Raw genomic sequence first — 22,375 nt, forward strand, 5'->3', positions numbered from 1 at the left:
GGACTTTGTGCCTTTATAATGTGGACACAGTATGCCTTAATATTTATACCTTTGTCCACAACACAGTATCTGTTTAAGCTAATTTCAATTGGAAAATTAGTCAACTCCATATAAATCTCTGCATTCAATCATTCAAATAATATTTACTGAAAATGATGTCCATGCGCCAGATCATTTTGCTAAGGGGACAAGGCAGGATGAGAAACTGTCTCTACAGTTAGGACCTCAAGAAAACAAAATATAAACTAATAGAATACAATAGATTCAATGGTAAGTTAAAGATGTCTGTATTGTTCTATGGGACACAAAAGAAAAAAAAGCCTGGGAAAATAAAGTCACAAACAGAAAGAAATCAACAAGCAGTTGTTGTTTTAGGGATTCTATGAAGAAACTGTTTTTTCAGCTCATATTATGTATCTAATATGTATCAGATACATTTTATTTTAGCCATATTGAGTATGGAATGTCAGGAAGGCAAATGAGTTGTTCAGTAGGCAACGAGAAATGCTAGATGAGAATCTTAGACAAGAGAAGACAGTGAAGCCAGATAAGATTGGAGAAAAAAGGATAGAGGACTGACCTCAAGGGAGAGTCCACATGAGGTTATAAAAAGAACCACAGCACAGACAGAAGGCACAGAGTTTCTGAAACACAAAACACTTTTATGTGACATACCAATTGTACTGTGGAATAGTCTCGTTATTTGGGAAATAATGAATTTAGAAATAAGTGGGATAAAAAGAAATAAAAGGACTGATGATTTTTAGAAGATTAGAGAACCTAAAAAAATTTTAAGGAGAGAGAAATGAGCCAGCAGAGTGTCTGGGAAGAGCTTAAGCAGAGCACCTGGGCTTGGAAGGAGAGCACTGTAGCAAAAGAAATGGGAGAAAGCCTAGGTAGAAATAGAGGAAAAGCATGAAGTTAAAGAGAACAATCATTTACATCAAATGACCATCTACCTTTCTCAGTTAAGTAAAAGAATAAAAAGACTTCAAAAATTTGAAAGACTGGAGTTAAGAAGAGAATTTTTTTTAAAAGTTTGTAATTGCCAATGTGCTCAAAATACAAATAACACAAAGAAGATTATTTTGTGACAATACAAATAGGATCAGAGAAACCATTTACAAAAAGTGCTGTATGCTTTTTTTAAAAAAAGAAAAACTGCCTCTATTTGAAAAATACACATAAATTAAAACAGCTGGCTAATACCTGTCATCAGAATCTACCCCTTCAAGCAAAAAACATCATATATTTAACCGTTTCTGATAGAAATGCTTTAAAGTCATACACTTACCTGTCTTCTTAATTATACATTTGAGTTTGGTATAATCATTATCTTGAACATCCTTTGTTGCTGTACTGGAACATCTGCTGCTGCTGTACTATGCAGCATACAATTCTATCTTCTCAGAGTTCTTTGTGTTTCCCAGCTGTCAAGATATAAAGCAACTATTTCTACAGTTTATGTTCATCCTTCACACCTCAACAACTAGGCTGCATTAGCAACTTGCTTCCCATCTGTCTCTTTCAGTCCAGTTTCTAAGTTTTCTAACATGGCCATTCATGATAAATGTAAAAATCTTTCTCATGGAGCATCACTGTTGAAAGATTAGGAAACACCTACTTTCTGAAACCTGCATCTAGGACATTCATAAATGAAAAAATGAAGTTTAAAGCTTGGTTTAGAGAAGAGTAATAAAATTATTTTCACGATGCGGTTGCCTTCACCAGGGGGAAGGAGGTTTGCACAAGGCCATGTGAAGGTTACTTATTGTGTTTTTAGGAATTACTCTTCTGTTTTTTCAAACCTACTTCCTAAATTATTCCTGTAATTTTGAACCATGGTTAACTAAAATTTTGTTCACTATAGGAAATATAATACTTTTGAGCAAAACGTTACTTGATGTTAGAACTCAGGATAGAAAAAAGGAGCAGCTGTCGGGCTACCCTGGTGGCGCAGTGGTTAAGAATCCGCCTGCCAGTGCAGAGGACACAGGTTTGAGCCCCGGTCCGGGAAGATCCCACATGCCATGGAGCAACTAAGCCTGTGCGCCACAACTACTGAGCCTGTGCTCTAGAGCCCAGGAGCCACACAGCTACTGAATCCCACGTGCCTCAACTACTGAAACCCGCGTGCCTAGAGCCCGTGCTCTGCAACAAGAGAAGCCTCCACAGTGAGAAGCCCGTGCACCGCAAGGAAGAGAAGGGAGTGGGGAGCTCACTGCAACTAGAGAAAGCCTGGGCGCACCAACAAAGATCCAACGCAGTCTGTATTAAATAAATTTATTTTAAAAAAGAAAAGAAAAAAGGAGCAGCTGTCAAGAACACACGAGTCATTCAAGAACCAGCAATACTCGATAATTTTTCTAGTAAAGAAAACACTGATCAACTTACTAACTAGTTTTCATTATTTCTCAACTATAAAAGTTCTCCCCAATGGCTGGAACCAGAACTGCTAAATGAATATGAAGCACAGCTTAGGTGTTCCATCAGTCTACCTTAGAATCTACCTTTTCTAGTCTCAATTTCCAGTATGCCCCTACCTATACCATCCACTCTAGTTAAACTGTAAATATGCGCTGTCTTCTGAAGAAGCTTCAAACTTAAAATATGCCCTTTCCCTACTTCTATCTCCACCTAATTAAGTCCCACAAATTTTCAGTCAGTACTTTCCTAAAATTCCTCCTACTTCAGGGACGCTTTCCTAATGCTCCAAATGAAGACCTCGCATTCCTATGAAACCTTAGCAGTGAACTTCTAGCAGGCATCATCCGATTTTAGGAACTTTTTCAATCTTTACTAGTACAGCGCAAAGCTCACACAGGCTTAAGAGTTCACCAGTAAACCTGAATAATATACAATGTAAAGTACTGTAAGGAATGGGACTGTACCTCAAGAGTTTTCAAATAAGACAAAATCTAAACAGCAGCACGGTACAAAAACACGAAAATAATGCATCACTTTATCATACTTCAATAAGAAAACCCCATTTCCAACTCTTACTATATACAGTGTAAAATTATCACTAGTCGCTTAAACGGAAGTTTCCAACAAAATTTTTCCAGCTAAGGAAAGAAGACTTCAGACTTTTAATCGCTTTCGAAGTATTTGTATCCTGCGGCACAAAAAAGAGTTGCGAGCACTTTTTTCCCATCAAATTCAATTTTTATTACTGAGATACTCAGGGAGGCAACTGTTGGAAAACCCCAAGGAAGGCACGTCGGGGGGCATGTATGACTTAAGTAAAAATAAAATTTCCTAAATTCTCATTTGCCGTCGTGAGCCCAGGTGCCTAGGCGGTCATCGGCCCTAACGGCCCTAGGGTGGCTTCAAGCGCGGGGGTAAGGGGCGAGGTCGTGATTGCCGGCAGCTCGGCTAAAATGCAGCGGAAGCAGCAGCCAGCCAGCGAGCTGCGGTAAGCACGGCACGAAAGTGGCGCTGCAGCCGAGCACCTGGAGCCCGAGGGGCCATCACGACTGCGAGGACCACGGCCGCTGTAGGGAGCTAGCACGCCCCCTCCGCGCGTACACGCTGCCGTGCCGGGCCTCCGGTACCCGCCGGCCGAGCCGCCGCCCGCCCGCTCTCCGACCCCCCCTCACGGGCTGTAGCGGAATTTCCCCTTCAGAAGCCACCTTCAAGATGGCGGCTCCCCCTCCCAGCAATCCCTCCCAACCATTCCCTGCAGCAGGCGTAAATCCGCCGCCATCTTGTCCCCCCTCGCTACCCCCTCCCCGCCGATATTTACGTAGCGAAAATCTGGCAGGCAGGCCAGCGGCCTTCACCTCACGCCTGCAGCCCTCGCCTCCTTGCCAGGCCTCACTCCCGCGCGGTGCCCGGGCGGGCCGCGGCGCCAACCCGACGCCCCTCGGCCGCCTCCCGGGCCACAGGGAGACCCTCCCCCACATCCCGCCCCGTAACAGACCGCGCCTCCACCGCCGCATGGGGCAGCCGGGCTCCTTCCCGGGCCTAACAGCGGCCTCCTTGGGGCCTGCTCGGCGCCGCACGCCACACTGCCCCGCCTAGCGCAGAAGAGCGCCACGCGGGCCGCCGACCAGGCCGGGACCAGGCCGCCCCACTCGCTCTAGGCCCCGCGGCCGCGCCCCAGACTCACCAGACCCAGGTGCGGGCGGTCGGCGACGGTGGCGGGTGCCGCAGGCCGGCCTTTCTCTGGAGCACTGGGCCGGGCTCCGGCTGGTGGGGCGGTCGGAGGGAGGGAGGAGGGGCCGAGCTCGGAGCTGACAAAAAGCGGCCCAGCTCCCCGGCACGGGCCCGCCGTCAGCACGTCACGTCACCGCCTGGGACAGAAACCCAAGAAAATGCGGAAGGGTAGATAAGCCCCCTCTTCTGCCCGGTTGGTCCCTCGGCGTCTCGTGTCGAAGCCAGTCAGGCCCTTCGACCCGAGAGCATAGTTGCCGTGCTGCGGCGGGGTCTCCGGCGGCCTGACTGACAACGTTCCTTTCTCCTCCTCCGCGCTCCCGCCCGCCGCCGCCGCCGCCGCCGCACACGCGCCACTGCCACCGCCTCGGCCGTAAAACCCACGCAGGGCCGCGGTCCGCTGACCCTGCGGAAAAGACAGGAGGTCCGCACCTGGCTGGACCGAGTTCTGCCCAGAGGCGTACCGCGTCTCGGCGCGGGTCGTGGCCCAGGTACCTGCTCGAGTTGTTCGCAAGCTGTCGGACCCATGCCTGCAGAAAACGTGTTTTCTTCATCCTTGTAGCTAGAAAATTTAGCAACCCCCGCCGTACCCTTCCTTCGCTTAAAAAGAAAAAAAAAAAAAAAAAATTGAAATAAAAATAGGCTTGCCACTCTGGTTGTGGGCAAGAGGAGCAGGCGGCTTATTCTAGAACTACCAAATATTTTCATTTTTAAAAGTTAATCAGAGAACCGAACTGATTTGAATGTAATGTGGGAGAGGATTAAACTTTGAAAGCGATTTTGCACATTTCAATGAACAATTTTTAACGTATCGTGAATTTTCTTTGTACCTTGTGTTTGAGGATTTGTGAGCCTATTGGAATGTAAGTTTTGTGTATTTGTTTCATAAGTAATGCTTTTTTTGTATTTCAGTATTCTTTAATAAATATATAGTGGCAGAATTGACTATGGATTTTTTTTTTTAAAGCAAACTACATAAACAGCTCTTTAAACGTTAAAAAGGCCTGAAAGAGTAAAATGTATTTGATTAAACAGACATTTATCAGCTCCGAAACCATGTATTTTCTGTTTTTATTACTTTAAATTTCTATGCTATCTTTCCATACTGAACTTGGGGTCCAAACTTTGAAAGATGCTAGTAAAAAGTGAAACAATGTTGTCTTTCTCTATATTAATCTGGAATCCGACATGCTGTATTTCCTCAGTATGGACCTAAATGATAAAGACATTTTAAATAACAAGGAATACAAAAATAACAGAGCCAATAGAATTAAGGTGGAGAAATCTCTTTAAATGTAGAGGCCAAATATTTAAGTTTTCTATCATCCATATTGTCAAAACTCCCAGAATGCAACTCGTCCTTGCCTCATACACATTAAAATCATGAAATGCTTTGTAAAAGGAAAAACAGAGGTACAGTTAGAAATCTCTGGGAAAGTCTCTGGGTGATAGTTTTCCATTCAAGTCCATAGCTTAGTTTTGTTTTTGTTTTTTCTGAGTGACTAAATTTTGTTTCAGAAATCACAAAAGACAACATGTCATTATTGTTTATAGAAAACTACAAAAGGCTGTGATAGAATATATTTTCACAGAAAGGTGAAGAAAAATATTTTTTCAGGTGAAAAAGAACTAGCTTAACTTCAAATGTAATTAACATAATTTCAAAATAATGACAACCAGTGTTTATTTTCCGAAGGCCTTGTTTAATGTTATGGTATGCTAAGAATGGGATCTGACATCATCCTTTCAACTGTAGTACCATAATCAGAACACAAAAAGATAATGTCAGTATTCTTGTTAGATCTCCCATGATTATAAAAAATACTAGTAGGACCATCAGTATAAAGCACTTAAGAGTGGCCACAGTAAAAAGAAAAAGATGTTTCCTAATTTCAGAGTTAAGAAGTAGTTTAGACAGTGTTATTTTTATAATAGCCTTTTGATATTACATTTCATACGTTAAAAGATTGTTAACCTTTGATAGGATACAAGTGATGGCCTAATTATATTTGTTGATAAACCATTATTAGAATTCAAGAAAGATCATTCCATAGATGACTATACATAGGAAGTCAACTATATTACATTAGCTTTTTTAAAATGCAAAGTCATTTGTATTTCAAATACATTTATGGATAGCAGTAAAGAAATACCAGTATATGACAAATCATTTTACCAGAAATACATGTAAAAATACAAGATATTTATGATAAAATGAAGTATGAAGAGATGTGAAATTGTTTAACCTTATAAAATATGAAAGTAGTTACAGTAAGACCTTTAGTACACCTAACATCACCATGAGTTTTAAAGGATCTCCTACACTCTATCTTGTATTAAAATTATTTATCATTGTTTTAGTATTAGGGGAGGGGCCTACAGAATTCCAGACACAGAGAGTAAGGAAGATGTGCTTGGTTCTTGCCCTTGGGGAACTCCATATAAGCAACTGCTCCTGACAATAAAAACATTCAGAAATGCTTTCACTTTCACATAGAAATACACAAAAGGAAAAGTTAGACTGTAAGCAAAATATTTTAAGTGTATGCTGTAAATACAAAACGCCTGCTTTCAAAGAAAAGGAATTTTTATTACTACTAAAATATATTTTTTTTCAGAGATGTGTGTATCAGATGGTTACAAGCTATAAATATCAAGGTTTTGGAACTTTAATAAAGTATCAAAAATGGCATGAATAAGAGACAATACAAAGTTTTCAATCTTCTTCTAAAGAACAAGGCCATACTTCAATTTATTACTTAGAAATCTCTTCAGCAAAATATCCAGGTTCACCACTCACAAATTCTATCTTCCACAAAACACTAAAATGCAATTTAGCTAATTTCTTTACCACTTTATAACAAGGATCACCTTTCTTCCAGTTACCAGCCTCTAACATCTCACCAGAGCAACTTTAATACCCGTATTTCTACCAACAGTGCCTTCAAAGCAATCTAGGCTTTTTCAAACACAGACCTGTAAACCTTTTTCAGCTTCTAATCAGTACCCAGTTCAAAAGAAGCTTCCACATTTTTAGGTATTTGTTATTGCAGCACCCCACTTCTCAGTACCCAGAATCTGTATTAGTCAGTGTTCTCCAGTGTTGACCTATAACAAACTCCCAGTTATTTCTTCAGGAAAAAAGGGGAGGGGTTTTGAGATCAGCAGAGAATTGCTATTCACAGTCTGCAACCATGGGTGAGCCACACACAAGTTCCAGCACAATAAGCAAAGGAGAACACTTCTATAGAGGGGAAAAGGAAGTTGGGAGGGCTGTAGTAAACAGAGAGCCCATGGGCTTTCATTGGCTGAGTTCTTAACAGCGAAGAAGAGGACTCTTTCTTCTTCCTGTTGGGGTCTACTATTTTTGCAGAGCATGAGAGCTCCCCATTCCAGTCTCTCAACTTCATTATATTGAGGTTTCTGTTTATTAAAATTTTTCATTTTCCCCTTTTGATCAAGATTTTTCTCTGAAAGCATCACTGATCAAAAGTCAGCTTTTCTAGTTTCAGCAGTTTTGTCCCTCAGTGTCAGGAAGGACCTTTCCTGGGTGTAGTTTCTCACATCAGTTGGAATGTGTACAGATTGGAAACCTATTGAGGTCATATTCAAGCAACAGGCAGGGGTAGGAAGGAGAACTCTCAGGGACCTTTTATCTAAAGCTCATATGTTACATAGAGCATAGACATCGCAGACCATCTAAAGCATTATGTCATCATCAGAGGTTTGGTGACAAATTTTCATCAGTCCTGGTCTGGATGTCGTCGGAAAGCTGTCTCATCAGATGTCAGGTGTTTTCTACTTCTATTCCAGGAAATCTTTAGTTTAAGGTCACCAGATAATGTGCAGGTCCAGTCAGCGTTCTGTGCTTTTTATGGTGGCTTTTTAGGTGTGCCACGTGACTCCAAGAGTCTTTCCCTGGAGATTGATGCCACAGGGTTGGTTAGCTGTACCTGATAGACGTCTTTCCATTGAGTTGAAAATAATCTTCCTGAAGGTGTCTTTTCCAAGACACAAAATCTCTAAGTTGCAAGGTGTGATGCTTAAGGTCTTCATCTTCAGCGAGTGCACTGTGAAAATATCACTCTGTGAAAACATGGTTATTTGTAATAGAAACAATTGGCCTTACAGGATATTGAGTAATTCTGGGAAGAGGTTTTGAGGGATCTATGAGAATCTTGATGGGAGGGGTGCTGTGAATTTTGCTAATACCAGCTGGAGATTTTGCCCATAAGACGGTGGTAGCTGATTCAATAGGGACCAATGATCAGCTTTTCCAGAATGTGCTCTCATACTGACAGAGATGGAACAAATAAAAGATGTCGAAGTGTCATTTAATTCACCTGGTTGATTACTTTGATGACTACTGTCAATTCTAGAATTAGTTTCCATTTTGGGGAAGAGAAATTCCAGCATGATGCTCCTGTAAGAAGTCTCTGCCTAGGTCATGAAAAGGGGTAGAAGAACCAGTGAGAAACAGGTATGTATTTCTCAAAGGGCCTGAACAAAAGGGCAAGGGTTCAGAGACAGGAACCTCTTGAGGTTCATTAGAGATCCCACTCTGAAACATTTCAGTACTCCAAGGCAGGGGCTCTTGGTAGTAGAAGGGTAGAGCACCAAGAGTGTGGCTCCAGTGTCAGGGCTGGAAGCAGGTTCATCCTGAGTGCGGAGAACTGCTTCCCCGAGCAGCTTAACAGGAATGAGTGGGAAGAGCCCCTGTAGTTCCTCAGAGCTCCATCATTGAGAATTGGGAGGATGTGAAAGGCTGGTTACAGGGTCAAGGTGTCTGAAATGCCTGAAGTAACAATCTCTTTTTCAATCTCCTACCTCTTGGCAAAAATAGTAGAAACTAGAGGGATTTTTTTTTTTCATTTAGGAGACTTCATTTGATGGAGTTGAAGATGAAGAATTTCAGCAGTGTTGCTTTTAGGTGACTTACCTAGAAGGTGAGAGAGCTGGTTTACCAGATTAACTAAATCTGCGTGGACGTAGTTTCCCATTCCATCCTGGTCCTTTTTACCACAAGGGGAAAACAATCCTTGTTCAGTCCATTAGTAAACAAGAGTTAAAAGCTACCCAGGTGGAATCAACATTTAAAGGAAGAACAAGAATTCAACAACAATCTGAAGTCAATTTTAATAGTCATGAACAGGTTCATCAGATTTTGTGTGCAAGCCTGAATTTTGTTCCAACCAACAGGCTTTGGAAAATCCCTAGGAATTTCTCCATGAAGTTGCCTGGTGACTGCCTGCACCTGATCATATAATAAGTTAGTGGGCTCATCTCCCAGTTGTAATTGTAGAGACCTTTGAGGACTTTCCCAATTAGCGGTTTTTGTCTGATGCTGGGCCTGGCCTTCACAGCATATGATCAGCTGATGTAAGTCAGAGAAACCAGATTGATAAGTTTGAATGAATATGTTAATTTCATTAACAAATCTATGAGAGTCTTTGGTTACGTTAGGAAAATCTTTGGCTATGGCTTGCAGTTCAGCTTTCGTCCAGGGAGAACAAGAAATTAAGGGTTTAGCTTCTGGATCCTTAGAAGGCTTAATTTTAAAGGGACAAGTTCCGATGGGTACAGAAGAAAAGGGGGTGAGGAGAGTTTCAGGGAGAAAGGAAGTTTGGTAAGAGAATTAGTATAGAGGATTTGAGGGTATAGGGGAGGCATAGGTACAAGAAAAGGAGGAAGATGGCACGGAGGCAGAGCCTGAGACAAAGAAGCCAAGGAAGAGGACAGTGAGGCTTTGGAAACCATTTTATCTGTCTTTATCACTTGCTTGCCTCAGTTAATCTTAAAAATCTCATTTTGCAGAGAGGAAATTTTAGACTTCTGATAACTTCTGGAAGCTTCCAAATACAAACTGGAAGAGGCATTCCGTTCAGTTCTGGAAATTTTAGAGCCACTGTAGTCCAATTCAGTTTTAAGAAAAGTAAGTTTGGGTTTGTTCAAAATTAGCAGAAAATTAGTTTGGGGTCTGCAACTGTGAGCAAGCCATGTGTAAGTCCCACGTAGCACAGGAAGGAGAATACTTTTATAGAGAGGAGAAAGAAGTAAAGGAGGGCTGTAGTAAACAGAGAGTTCAGGGGTTTTCATTGGCTGAGTCCTTGCCAGGGAAGAAGACAAGTCTTTCTTCTTCCTGTTGGGCTTGCTACCCTCACGGAGTGTGCGAGTTGCCTGCTGGCCTCCCGACTCCATTTAATTGAGGCTTCTGCTTCTTAAATTTTTTAAATATTAAAAAAAAGAAGCAATAGAAGATAAACAGTGAAAGAATGAGAGACAGAGACACAGAGAGAGAGACAGGAACAGAGAGACAGAGACAGCGAGAAAGATCTGCAGTGTAGGCCAGCAGGCTGAAGACCAAGGAAAATGTTGATGTTATGGTCTGAAGGCAGCCTTTTCTTCTTCAAGCCTTTAACTGATTGATAGAAGCCCATCAACATTATGGAGGATAATCGGTTTTCCTAAAAATGTTAACCTCATTTTAAAAAACACCTTCACAGAAACACGTCAAATAATGTTGGACCAAGTATCTGGGTAACCTGTCCTAGCCAACCTGACCCATAAAATTAACTATCACCCTAAGCATGCCTTATAAAACTTTATCATTTACCTTGGACAATGAGCAAGTTGCATGTTGTGTTGTAATTTGCTGCATCTATGAAATAATATCAAGTATAAATTTTGACCTGCATATTTAATCCATACATATTCTGCAAATAAAATTAATTTAAAATTTTGACTGTCAATGAGGTGATTTTCAAGCAGTATTTTTCACACTTGTTGAATAAGGTATTATTTAATTTCTGAAAATCACCACCAGCTGAATTATACTTTATGGTTATAAGTCACAAGGGATGACAAACTAGCACTACTAAATAGGTAAAAATCAATATATGAAGCCTAGAAAAAATAATCAGCAGCAATAAGCACCCCTCGTACATGGTTTGGGGCTTTTACATATCATTTCCCACAAAAAGCAAACAGCTTTCCTTAAAGAAAAGACAATTCCCTGGCTAGGACATCTTGTACCATAAATTAAGAAAATAAAGTATTAAAAATTAGTAGTGTTTCTAAACATGTCAAAAGCCAATAAAGAGAGGCTTCCATTTGCTAAAGATGAGAATATTTGTATCAAAATTATATTAATTGCAAAAGAGTCAAATATATCAACGGTGTCCACATTTATGAATTTATAGTGACATTTCAAAAAATGATCACTTTTGATAAAGTAGGCAAGAATATACAATGGAGAAAAGACAGTCTCTTCAATAAGTGGTGCTGGGAAAACTGGACAGCTACATGTAAAAGAATGAAATTAGAACACTCCCTAACACTATATACAAAAATAAGCTCAAAATGGATTAAAGACCTAAATGTAAGGCCAGACACTATCAAACTCTTAGAGGAAAACATAGGCAGAACACTCTATGACATAAATCACAGCAAGATCCTTTTTGACCCACCTCCTAGAGAAATGGAAATAAAAACAAAAATAAATGGGACCTAATGAAACTTTAAAGCTTTTGCACAGCAAAGGAAAACCATAAACAAGACGAAAAGACAACCCTTAGAATGGGAGAACATATTTGCAGATGAAGCAACTGATAAAGGATTAATCTCCCAAATTCACAAGCAGCTCACGCAGCTCAGTATCAAAAAAACAAACAACCCAATCCAAAAATGGGCAGAAGACCTAAATAGACATTTCTCCAAAGAAGATATACAGATTGCCAACAAACATATGAAAGAATGCTCAACATCATTAATCATTAGAGAAAGGCAAATCAAAACTACAATGAGATATCATTTCACACCACTCAGAATGGCCATTATCAAACATCTACAAACAATAAATGCTGGACAGGGTGTGGAGAAAAGGGAACCCTCTTGCATTGTTGGTGGGAATGTAAATTGATACAGCCACTATGGAGAACAGTATGGAGGTTCCTTTTTAAAATACTAAAAATAGAAATACCATGTGACCCAGCAATCCCACTACTGGGCATATACCCTGAGAAAACCATAATTCAAAAAGAGTCATGTACCACAATGTTCACTGCAGCTCTACTTACAACAGCCAGGACATGGAAGCAACCTAAGTGTCCATCGACAGATGAATGGATAAAGAAGATGTGGCACATATATACAATGGAATATTACTCAGCCATAAAAAGAAACGAAATTGAGTTATTTGTAGTGAGGTGGATGGACCTAGAGTCTGTCATACAGAGTGAAGTAAGTCAGAAAGAGAAAAACGAATACAGTATGCTAACACATATATATGGAATCTAAAAAAAAACAAATAAGGTCATGAAGAACCTAGGGGCAGGATGGGAATAAAGACTCAGACCTACTAGAGAATGGACTTGAGGATATGGGGAGTGGGAAGGGTAAGCTGGGATGAAGTGAGAGAGTGGCATGGCCATATATACACTACCAAACGTAAAATAGATAACTAGTGGGAAGCAACCGCATAGCACAGGGAGATCAGCTCAGTGCTTTGTGACCACCTAGAGGGGTGGGGAAGGGAGGGTGGGAGGGAGGGAGATGCAAGAGGGAAGAGATATGGGGACATATGTATATGTATACCTGATTCACTTTGTTATAAAGCAGAAACTAACACACTATGGTAAAGCAATTACACTCCAATAAAGATGTTAAAAAACAAAAAAAGATCGCATTTGGAAAATGCTAGAGAACATGTTATTTGAAAAATGCATGATTATAAACCGTTCCTACAATGAAAGAGGAAATTCTGTCTTTACAGAGGTATTCCAACTAATACATTAAGAAGGATAGAAGTAGATATATCACCTTAATCTAACCAATGACTATCAATGGCTGCTAAAAAGAGGGACAATTAGATATTTGCCTCATTATGACTATACACAATACCACCTATGAAGTAATATGTCCTTCATCACCTCACCCTAAAATCAAACCTCAATATGACCAACCCTGTAGATTTAACTATTTACCAGTAAATACAGGGGTTCAAAGAAGCCAAAACCGTGGGGGTATGATGATTCATAGGGATTAATTCACGAAATCCAGATGGTAGGAAATTTGACAGGACAAATGACCTGCTTTATTTACCAATTTTTTTCTTACCTTCTTATTTGAAAGAATTCTTGCAGAGAGGCAAATATTACCAATACTGGTTGCTGCCTTCTTCACTCTTCTGTGGACCCACATCACAACATATATTTTCAAAACAACTAGCATAACTAAATAAGCAAAAGCAGACCACTTATATTTAAGAGAACAGCAATAGTTCTCAAACTGTCAAGGGAAACATGCTGGTAAAGATGCATATTCCAGAGCCCTATCTTCTACGGACAAGAATCAAGTTTAACAAGCACAGATAATACAGACAAATGGCCCAAACACCAAAGACACTGAAAAATATTAGTACATATTTTAAAACCCTCTTTGACCACATTTATAAGACCTTCTCTTGGAGTACAAAGAGGTAAAATTGCTGGATTTGGCACATTCATACCATACTAATGACAACACTAATTTTCATTCTCTTTTGTAGAATCGATGGTTCCTAATTTTTTACTTCTTCACCAGTTCTTTTAGTTCTTTTTTGTAGGGGTGAGGGTTCACATTTTTACAGGGGGACGCAGAAGGGGGACTCTCCTCTGTCAATAAAGGTGCTCACAGTTTCTTCAACAATGCTAAGCTTGAGCCCTGGGGGTCTTGGGAGTAGCTGGGCACACTAGGCATGTTCTAATCATCTTGGAGGGGCAGTGGGTAGTTGTAGGGTGTGGCCAGGTTGGACAGAATGGTACATCTGGTGTAGGAGATGAAGGGGTTGAGCAGAGTTATAGTCATGGCTATCTTGGTCTCACTGGTGGCCTCTTTGGCCAATAGCCAATTCTTTTTTTTTTTTTTTGGCTGCGCTGCACGGTTTGTGGGATCTTAGTTCCCTGACCAGGGACCAAACCCATGTCCCCTGCAGTGGAAGCGTGTAGTCCTAACCGCCAGGGAAGTCCCAAATTCTTTTTTTTAATTTGATTTTTTAAATTGAAGTACAGTTTATTTACAATGTTTCAGGTGTCCAGCAAAGTGGTTCAGTTATACATAAACATACATATGTATATGCTTATATACATACATATACATATGTACACATACACATTATACATTCTTTTTCAGATTCTCTTCCATTATAGGTTATTAAGAGAGTATTGAGTAGAGTTCCCTGTGCTATACAGTAGGTCCTTGTTGTTTATCTGTTTTATATTTAGTAGTGTGTATGTATTAATCCCAAATTTCTAATTTATTCCCCCCCCCCTCAGCCAATCCTTTTGTGAAAGCCTGGAATCCTAAACACTATTGGCCAATTCTTGATGTGCTCATATTTAAAAAAATTTTTAAATGTCAATCTGATAAGCATGAAATACTAACACTGTTGTTTTAATTTGGTAATCTTTTTATTTTCATTAGCTACTTAGTTTCACTCTTCTAGGCATTACTTTAGTATAAACTTTATACTTTTTCTCTTGTGTTGCTCTTTTATTATTTGTAGTAATATTTTATACATTATGAATGTTAAACCCTTGTTGCTATGTATGTTACAAATATCTTCTTCCTTTTATGGAAACCAAGTCCCTCCATTTTTTTCAGGACTTTCCAGTTTTAACACTAAAGTTCTGTTCCCTGTGAATTCCCATAATCCCAAAGCAAACCATGACAGAAGATCCCACAGCCACTTGTCTTCTACTTGGTCTAACAAGAGTTTTTCAAATTGAAATCAGAATCACCTGTCCACATTCAATTTCCAGATAGTCTAATTTCATCTGGGTGGAACTACAGACTATGTTTATTTTCCAAAAGCTCCATCAGATTGTATTAATGAGTAGCAAGGTAAAGAACCACAGATCTAGGGTGTTGCATTCTTTAAGTGTAACAGAATGCATCAAAGTACATTGCAAGTAGCAGGTGATTTTACGAAGTTCTTGTTTGATTTCATACTTTTGAAGGTATCTAACAGGTTAGAACATACACAGGCATACGTATCTCATTATTTTGCTCTCTTCACACATTGAGATGTTTACAAATTGAAGGTGTGTGGCATCTCTGTACTGACGAAGTCTATATTGGTGCCATTTTTGCAACAGCATTTGCTTACTTCATGTCTCTGTGTCACATGTTGGTAATTCTTGAATATCTCAAACTTTGTGATCATTGATCTTTGATATTACTACTGCAAAAAAAGATAATTCACTGAAGGCTCAGGCGATGGCTAGCATTTTTTTACTTATAATTTTTAAATTAAGGTATGTATATTGGGGTTTTTTAGACATAATGTTATTGCACACTTAACAGACAACAGTATAGCGTAAACATAACTTATTTATATGCACTGGGAAACTAAAAAAATTTGTGTGATTTGCTTTATTGTGATATATACATTATTGCAGTTGCCAGGAATTAAACCCATGGTATCTCCCAGATATGCCTACATAAAATTTCTCTTACTATATGCAGAGGTCAAACTTTTGAAAGCCAACTGGCTTCTGGTGGATTGTGCAATCTTTAACCATCATATAATCAAATCACTTTCAACTTACATTGTTTCTTTTTAAGTCATGCTTAAGAAATCCAAAGTTTTCCCAGGACTCTAAATAGTAACTCCTTTATCTTCTAGTAAATTTAATTGTCACTTAATTCTTTAATCCATTTGTGTATATGAAGACTTTTCATTTCTTTCTATATGGAAAGCCACTTGTTTCAGCATCATTTGTTGAATACTATACCCTTTCACTATTTGTGGTGCCAACGCTTATCACAGTAATGTGTATTTATACTTGCCTGAAAATGTTGCTATGCTTCTCCTCTGGTATACTGATATATTCATTTGTCCCTACATAAAAGCCATACTTTAAAAATTACTGTAGCTTTATTATAAGTCTTTATTTTGTTAGGTTAATCATTTCCCAATCCCTCCGCCCCCCCAGTTTTAACCTGTTCTCAAAATGGTTCTCCTTAGTCCTAGAAATGGAAACATAAATCTAAAATTAAAAATTTCAAACATCACAAGATATGCTAATGGAATTTAAACTGTAGTAATACACTTATAGATTTAATTGAGCCTTTCCACAAGTGAACTTGATCTATCATTCCAAATTGCCTTTCTTACATATATTTCAAAGATACTTTCTAATTTCTTTTCATAAAAATCACCAAGATGTTTATTTACACTTACTGCTCAGTTATCTTATTATGTTACTGTTAGGAATGAGGTGGTTTTTAAGCTGTATTTTAAAACAAGTATTACTTTATATGAAAGAAATGAAATTAGAATTGTACAGAATGAGCAAACTCCTAAAGTTTCACCATTGTGAACGTTTCACAACGTATCTGGTAGCTAACATTCCGCAAGTTTTTGGCAGCTAAACATCACGACAAAGAAATGTCTCTCTATTCCTATCTTGCTAAGAATTTTTTATTAGGAATGAATGCTGAATTATCATACTTTCCCTCCTTTACTCTGTTCACATAGATCTGCTATAAGTTTTTACTAAAGTTAAGCTATTCCTTTTGCCATGATGAATTCTACTCAGTCATAACTCTTTGATTGCTCCAATGAAGTCACCTATTATTTTCATGTTCGTGTTTTTAAGTAATGGTTGGTTAATTTTCTTTTCATGTACAAGATCTCATTTTGACAACAAGGTTATCTCCAAGGTTAACTCCTTACATGAGTTGGTTATAATTCCCTTTTAAATTACTATCTGAACATTTAGGATAAGATACTGTTTTCTTATAAGCTGGGCAAAGTTCTGCTATAAAGCCTACTTTGTGTGCATGTGTTTGTGGTAGAGGATTCATCAATTTTTATTTCATTTTCATTTCTTGATTCCATTAGGAACTCCATATATTTTTTTTTTAAATAAATTTATTTAGTTTTGGCTGCATTAGGTCTTCGTTGCTGTGCGCGGGCTTTCTTTAGTTGCGGGGAGCAGGGGCTACTCTCTGTTGCGGTGCGCTGGCTTCTCATTGCGGTGGCTTCTCTTGTTGTGGAGCACAGAAGCATGGGTTCAGTAGTTGTGGCACGTGGGCTCAGTAGTTGTGGCACATGGGCCTAGTTGCTCCGTGGCATGTGGGATATTCCCAGACCAGGGCTCGAACTCATGTCCTCTGCATTGGCAGGTGGATTCATAACCACTGCGTCACCAGGGAAGCCCTATACATTTTATTTTTAAATGGCCTATTTGTGAATTTTAAAATGTATATTTATAAAGTGATTCAAAATATACATAAGTTTTTCAATCTTTATCAAATATATCATGTTCTCTTTTATGACTATCATTCTTTATGAATTCTATATTTACCAGTCAGTGATGCAATCAATTAGTCAATTTTTTACATTCTTTTAAAACATTAATGTTTAGTTTCCTTGATTATTTTTCTTGGCTGTCTTTTATAAATTTGTTTTATATCTTCTTTTCACTCTTTTCTATGCGTTTATCTTTTGTCGTTTATAGAAGACTGCTAATTGTCCAACATCTTTTCTCTCCACAATTTTATCTATAACTTTAACAGAATTGTAGTTGGACACATGGCTTTGCAACTAAAAGTCACATTTCCCAGTCCCCTAAGCTACTGTTTCGTCACCACAAAACAAAGTTCTAATAGAATGCAGGACGAGCTATTACGTGTCTTTTCAGGGTCTTGCCTTTAAAATAATTGCATGCACAGACCCTTGGGCTCTTTCACACTTTCTGATGGCTGATGTGTGATAACAGCTTTTTTTACAGCTGTCCTGGAGATGTAAATAAAAAAGCTGATATTAAGTTTAGCATGGCTGCTTATCAACCTTTAACTATTCCCCAATCACGAATCGATTTATGAGGGAAAAACAGAGTTCTTCATTTCTACATATCTAAACTGTGTATTTATTAACATATTTGGCAGTGTTTTTAATAGAGGTACGTCACTTGCATACTAAATTATTACTTCTTTATCCAAGCACTTCAGCTTTAAAAGAGAAACTTTGATAAATCCCAGCTTTCAAACAGAAACTTTGACAAATCTCACTTTTTTTTTAACCTGTTGGTTCTAACTAGTTTATTATTTTCATTTTTGTTTCTTCTCTAACTAGTTAAGTATTTTGGTGTATTCTTAAATTTTGATACCAGGGTCAGGACATTGCTGTGTTTTTACCAATTATTCGTATCAAATGATACCACTTGAGGCCAGAGAATGTACTCTTTATCAGTGCTGCTCAAGTTTTCTGCAGTAAAGAATTACCTTCAAAAGAAAAAGAAAAAAGAAAAAAAAAAAAAAACCTTTAATTTTTAAATTACCAACCTACTGTACGCTGATGCTTTTGTAAAATATTATAAAAATAAATTAATAGAAAAGTGAGGTGAATTAGATTCAGAGAAGAAAAATACTTCGTCAATGGCTATAAAAGTTTCTAAGCTCTTAGTCTCAATTTTTGTACTATCTTGTCATAGATGGGTCCGAAAAACTGTTTGTAGATTACATCCCTCCAAAAATCATAGTTCCAGTAGCATCGGTCTATATAATATATAAATCATATAATACAGACTTACCTTGTATGATGAAAAGTTATCAGTTCTTGCCATAAGAGGTCTTGAAAAGGTATGACATCTTTTGAAAAACCAATGACTCTTGTCTAATTTATTTCTTCTTTTTATTTTCATAAAAGAATTTTTATTCAAAAAAAAAAAGAATTTTTATTTATAAAAGTACACTTTCAGAAGGCAACAGACAACAGAATAGGGATAATCTTTATATAAGCATACTTTAGTAAATAAACTGTGGTACACCCAGACAATGGAATATTATTCAGTGCTACAGTGAAATGAACTACCAAGCCATGAAAAGACATGGAGGAAAGTTAAACAGAAGCACTAAGTGAAAGAAGTCAATCTGAAAAGGATACATTCTGTGTGATTCCAACTCTAAGACACACTGGAAAAGGCAAAAGTATGGAGACAATGAGAAGATCACTGGTTGCTAGGGATCAAGGGAAATTTACAGCTGTAAAAGCCTAAATTTTAAAAAAAGTCTCAAATCAGTAATCTAACTTTACACCTTAGGGAATTAAAAAAGGCAGAGGAAACCAAACCGAAAGCTGGTAGCACAAAGAAAATAACAGTAGAGCAGAAACAACAGAGAAAAGCAATGAAATCAAAAGTTGGTTCTTGGAAAGATCAATAAAACTGACAAAACTTTAGGCAGACTGACAAAAAAAGAAAGCTCACGACTACAACAGAAATGGAAATGGGGACATTACACAAACCCTCCTTAAACTTTTCCCAAAAAATGAGTAGGAAACAGTTCACAATTCATACCACAATACCAGCATTACTGTAACAACAAAGCCAAAGATATCACAAGAAAATGACAAATCAATATCCCTCAAAATATGAATAAAAATATAACATTTAATCAATACAACATACCACATTGTTCTGGGGTAAATTATGTCCCCATGCCCCAAACGCAGAATAGTACTGAATTTGGAGACACGGCCTTTAAGGAGGTAATTAAAGCAAAACGAGGTCATTGGGTGGGCCTTAAACCAATCTAGTGTTCTTATAAGAGGAAATTTACAAAAATAGATATCGGGGAGGCACACACACAGAGGAAAGATCTGAGGACAAAGCATCATGTGGCCCTCTGCAAGCCAAGCAGAGGCCTTAGAAGAAACTAAATCTGCCAACACATGATTTCAGACTTCTGGCCTCCATACCTATGAGGGAATAAATTTCTGTTAAGATACCCCATCTGTGGCACTTTATATGATAGCTGCAGCAAATGAATAGTGATACCTCAGTATCAAAGGGGGACTGGTTCCAGGAGTCCCTGCATATCCCCAAATCTTGGGTGCTTAAGTCCCTTACAGAAATGATGTAATACAATCAGCCTTCTGCATCCATGGGTTTCAAAACCTGTGAATATGGAGGGCTGACTACATATTTATTGATAAAAATCTTCATGTAAGTGAATCTGCACAGTCCAAACCCATGTTGTTCAAGGGTCAACTATACAATCTTAATTCAATCAATAAAATATATAATATCAACAGAATAAACAGCAAAAATCACATGATCAACTGAACAGATGCAGAAAAAACATAAAATGCAAACCCTTTCACAATAGAAACACTCAGCAAAGAATAAAAAGGAACTTCCTAAACTTGATAAAGAACACCTACCAAAAGACAACAAAAACTGGAATTTCTAGGTGGCTAGGCAAGAGAAAGTTCTAGAAATTAGACAAGAAACAGGCATCCATATTGGAAAGAAGTAAAACTTTATTAGAAGATGACATGATCTTATAGTTAGAAAATCCTAAGGAATCCACTAAAAAATCTATTAGAATTCATATATGAGTTCACCAAGATTGCAGAAGATCAATATATAAAACTCTTTTATTTCTACTGAACAAAAAATCCAGGACTATACAATGGACAAAGAACAGACTTGTATACAAGTATCGAATCACTATGTTGTCTAACAGGAACTAACACAATATTGTAGGTCAATTATATTTCAAAAATAAACCAACAAAAACAAAAAAAAAATTCACAGAAAAAGACAGCAGATTTGTGGTTACCAGAGACGGGGTGGGAGGAGCAAGAACTCACTGAAGGTGGTCAAAAGGAACAAACCTTTTTAAGATAAATAAGTACTAGGGATGAAATGCACAACATGATAAAAATAATTAAAATTGCTGTATGTTATACAAGAAAGTTGTTGAGTTTTCATCACAAGGAAAAATGTTTTTTCTATTTCTTTAATTTTGTATCTATAAGAGATGATGAATAGTCACTGAACTTCTTGTGGTAAACATTACATGGTGTAAGTCAAGTCATTAAGCTGTACATGTTAAACTTACACAGTGCTGTATACCAATTATATCTCAATAAAACTGGAAGAAAAAAAGGAAAAAAAACTTTTATGCTTCTAAGGACACTATCAAGACAATGAAATCAACCCATAAGAGAAAATATTGCAAATGACATCTGATAAAGCACTTGTATCCAGAGTATATAAATAACTCTTACAACTCAGCAAGACGAATTAATCAATTAAAAAAAAGAGCAAGTAATAGTCGTATGATTCAAGTCAGGACCACAATAAGCTATCACTTCACACTTACTAGGATCAGTAGAATAAAACAGTGAGGTATGAAAAAGTGTGATGAGGATATGGAAATCAGAATTCTCATATATCACTGGTGGAAATGTAAAATGGCACAGGTACTTTGGAAAAAAGTCTCACAGTTCCTCAAATGATTAAACATAATTATACGATCAAGCAATTCCACTTCTAGGTGTATACCCAACAGAAATTAAAACATATATCCACTCAAAAACATGTACATGAATGCTTATAGCATCATTATTTATTAGTCAAAAAGTGAAAACCAAGTGTCTATCAACTGGCAAATGGATAACACAACGTGGTACAGTCATACAATGGAATGTTTGCCCATAAAAAGAATGAAATAGTATAGATGAAGGTCCATGCTATAATAGCAACAAGGATGGAAACTTGCTATGTGAAGATGCACAAAAGACCAGATTATGATTCCATTCACATGAAATGTCCAAAGCAGGGAAATCTAGAGAGACAGAAAGTAAATTAATGGTGTTTAGGGTTTGTCAAGGGTGCATGATATACAGAGAGAGGAATGGTGGGTAATACCTAAAGAATACAGTGTTTTTGAGGTACTGAAATGTTCTAAAATTGATGGTGGTGACTGTTCACATAGGTTGTGAATACACTAAAACACCACTGTTTTGTATAATTTAAATGGGTGAACTGTATGGTATGTTAATTGTATTTCAATAAAGTTATCTTTAAAAAGCTTCATAGGTATTAAAGGAGAGAGAAATATACAAGTAGAAGTGGAGACTTCAATATTCCTCTCAAAAACTAATAAACAAGTGGATAAAATATCTGTAAGGATATAGACATATGAAGCACTGTCATTTTGACCTAACTGACAGTATTAAGGTTGTTAGTAGAAGTGATACCGTTTTAGGCCCGTACCATTACCCCTGTCTTTCGCTCAACCTACCCAGTACGGTTCAGTAAATCACTTCTGTTGTCAGGGGCTTTAGTTAATTGATATTGTTTACAATGGCTTTGATACAATGATGAACAGCTTTGTTGACATATTCCCAGCACACACCAGACTAGTTACCCAACTGTAAACCTTG

General features: G+C 38.1%; 2 protein-coding genes across 6 annotated transcripts in view; both read right to left on the bottom strand.

The window, feature by feature from the left end:
* LOC133083009 (zinc finger X-chromosomal protein-like) overlaps window positions 1–4,237 on the bottom strand; it is a 60,508-nt gene extending 56,271 nt beyond the window's left edge. For 3 of the 5 annotated variants that reach the window (XM_061179676.1, XM_061179675.1, XM_061179672.1), the window contains exons 1-2: window positions 4,112–4,168; window positions 1,295–1,430 (exon numbers count right to left, since the gene is read on the bottom strand). The gene's annotated coding sequence lies outside the window, so the exon portion shown is untranslated. Of the gene's footprint in view, window positions 1–1,294; window positions 1,431–4,111 lie in introns of all 5 variants that reach the window. The other 2 variants (XM_061179679.1, XM_061179673.1) reach the window with 2 other exon arrangements.
* A 13,899-nt stretch (window positions 4,238–18,136) lies between these two features.
* The window catches only part of LOC133082988 (eukaryotic translation initiation factor 2 subunit 3-like), a 31,961-nt gene continuing 27,722 nt past the window's right edge, over window positions 18,137–22,375 (bottom strand). Inside the window, exon 12 of the mRNA XM_061179653.1 lies at window positions 18,137–18,423. Within this exon, the coding sequence (XP_061035636.1) occupies window positions 18,420–18,423 (4 nt within the window). The 3' untranslated portion in view covers window positions 18,137–18,419. The remainder of the gene's footprint in view (window positions 18,424–22,375) is intronic.

This window comes from Eubalaena glacialis, unplaced genomic scaffold, assembly GCF_028564815.1.
Source record: "Eubalaena glacialis isolate mEubGla1 unplaced genomic scaffold, mEubGla1.1.hap2.+ XY H_3, whole genome shotgun sequence".
In the NCBI taxonomy this organism is placed as follows: Eukaryota; Metazoa; Chordata; class Mammalia; order Artiodactyla; family Balaenidae; genus Eubalaena; species Eubalaena glacialis.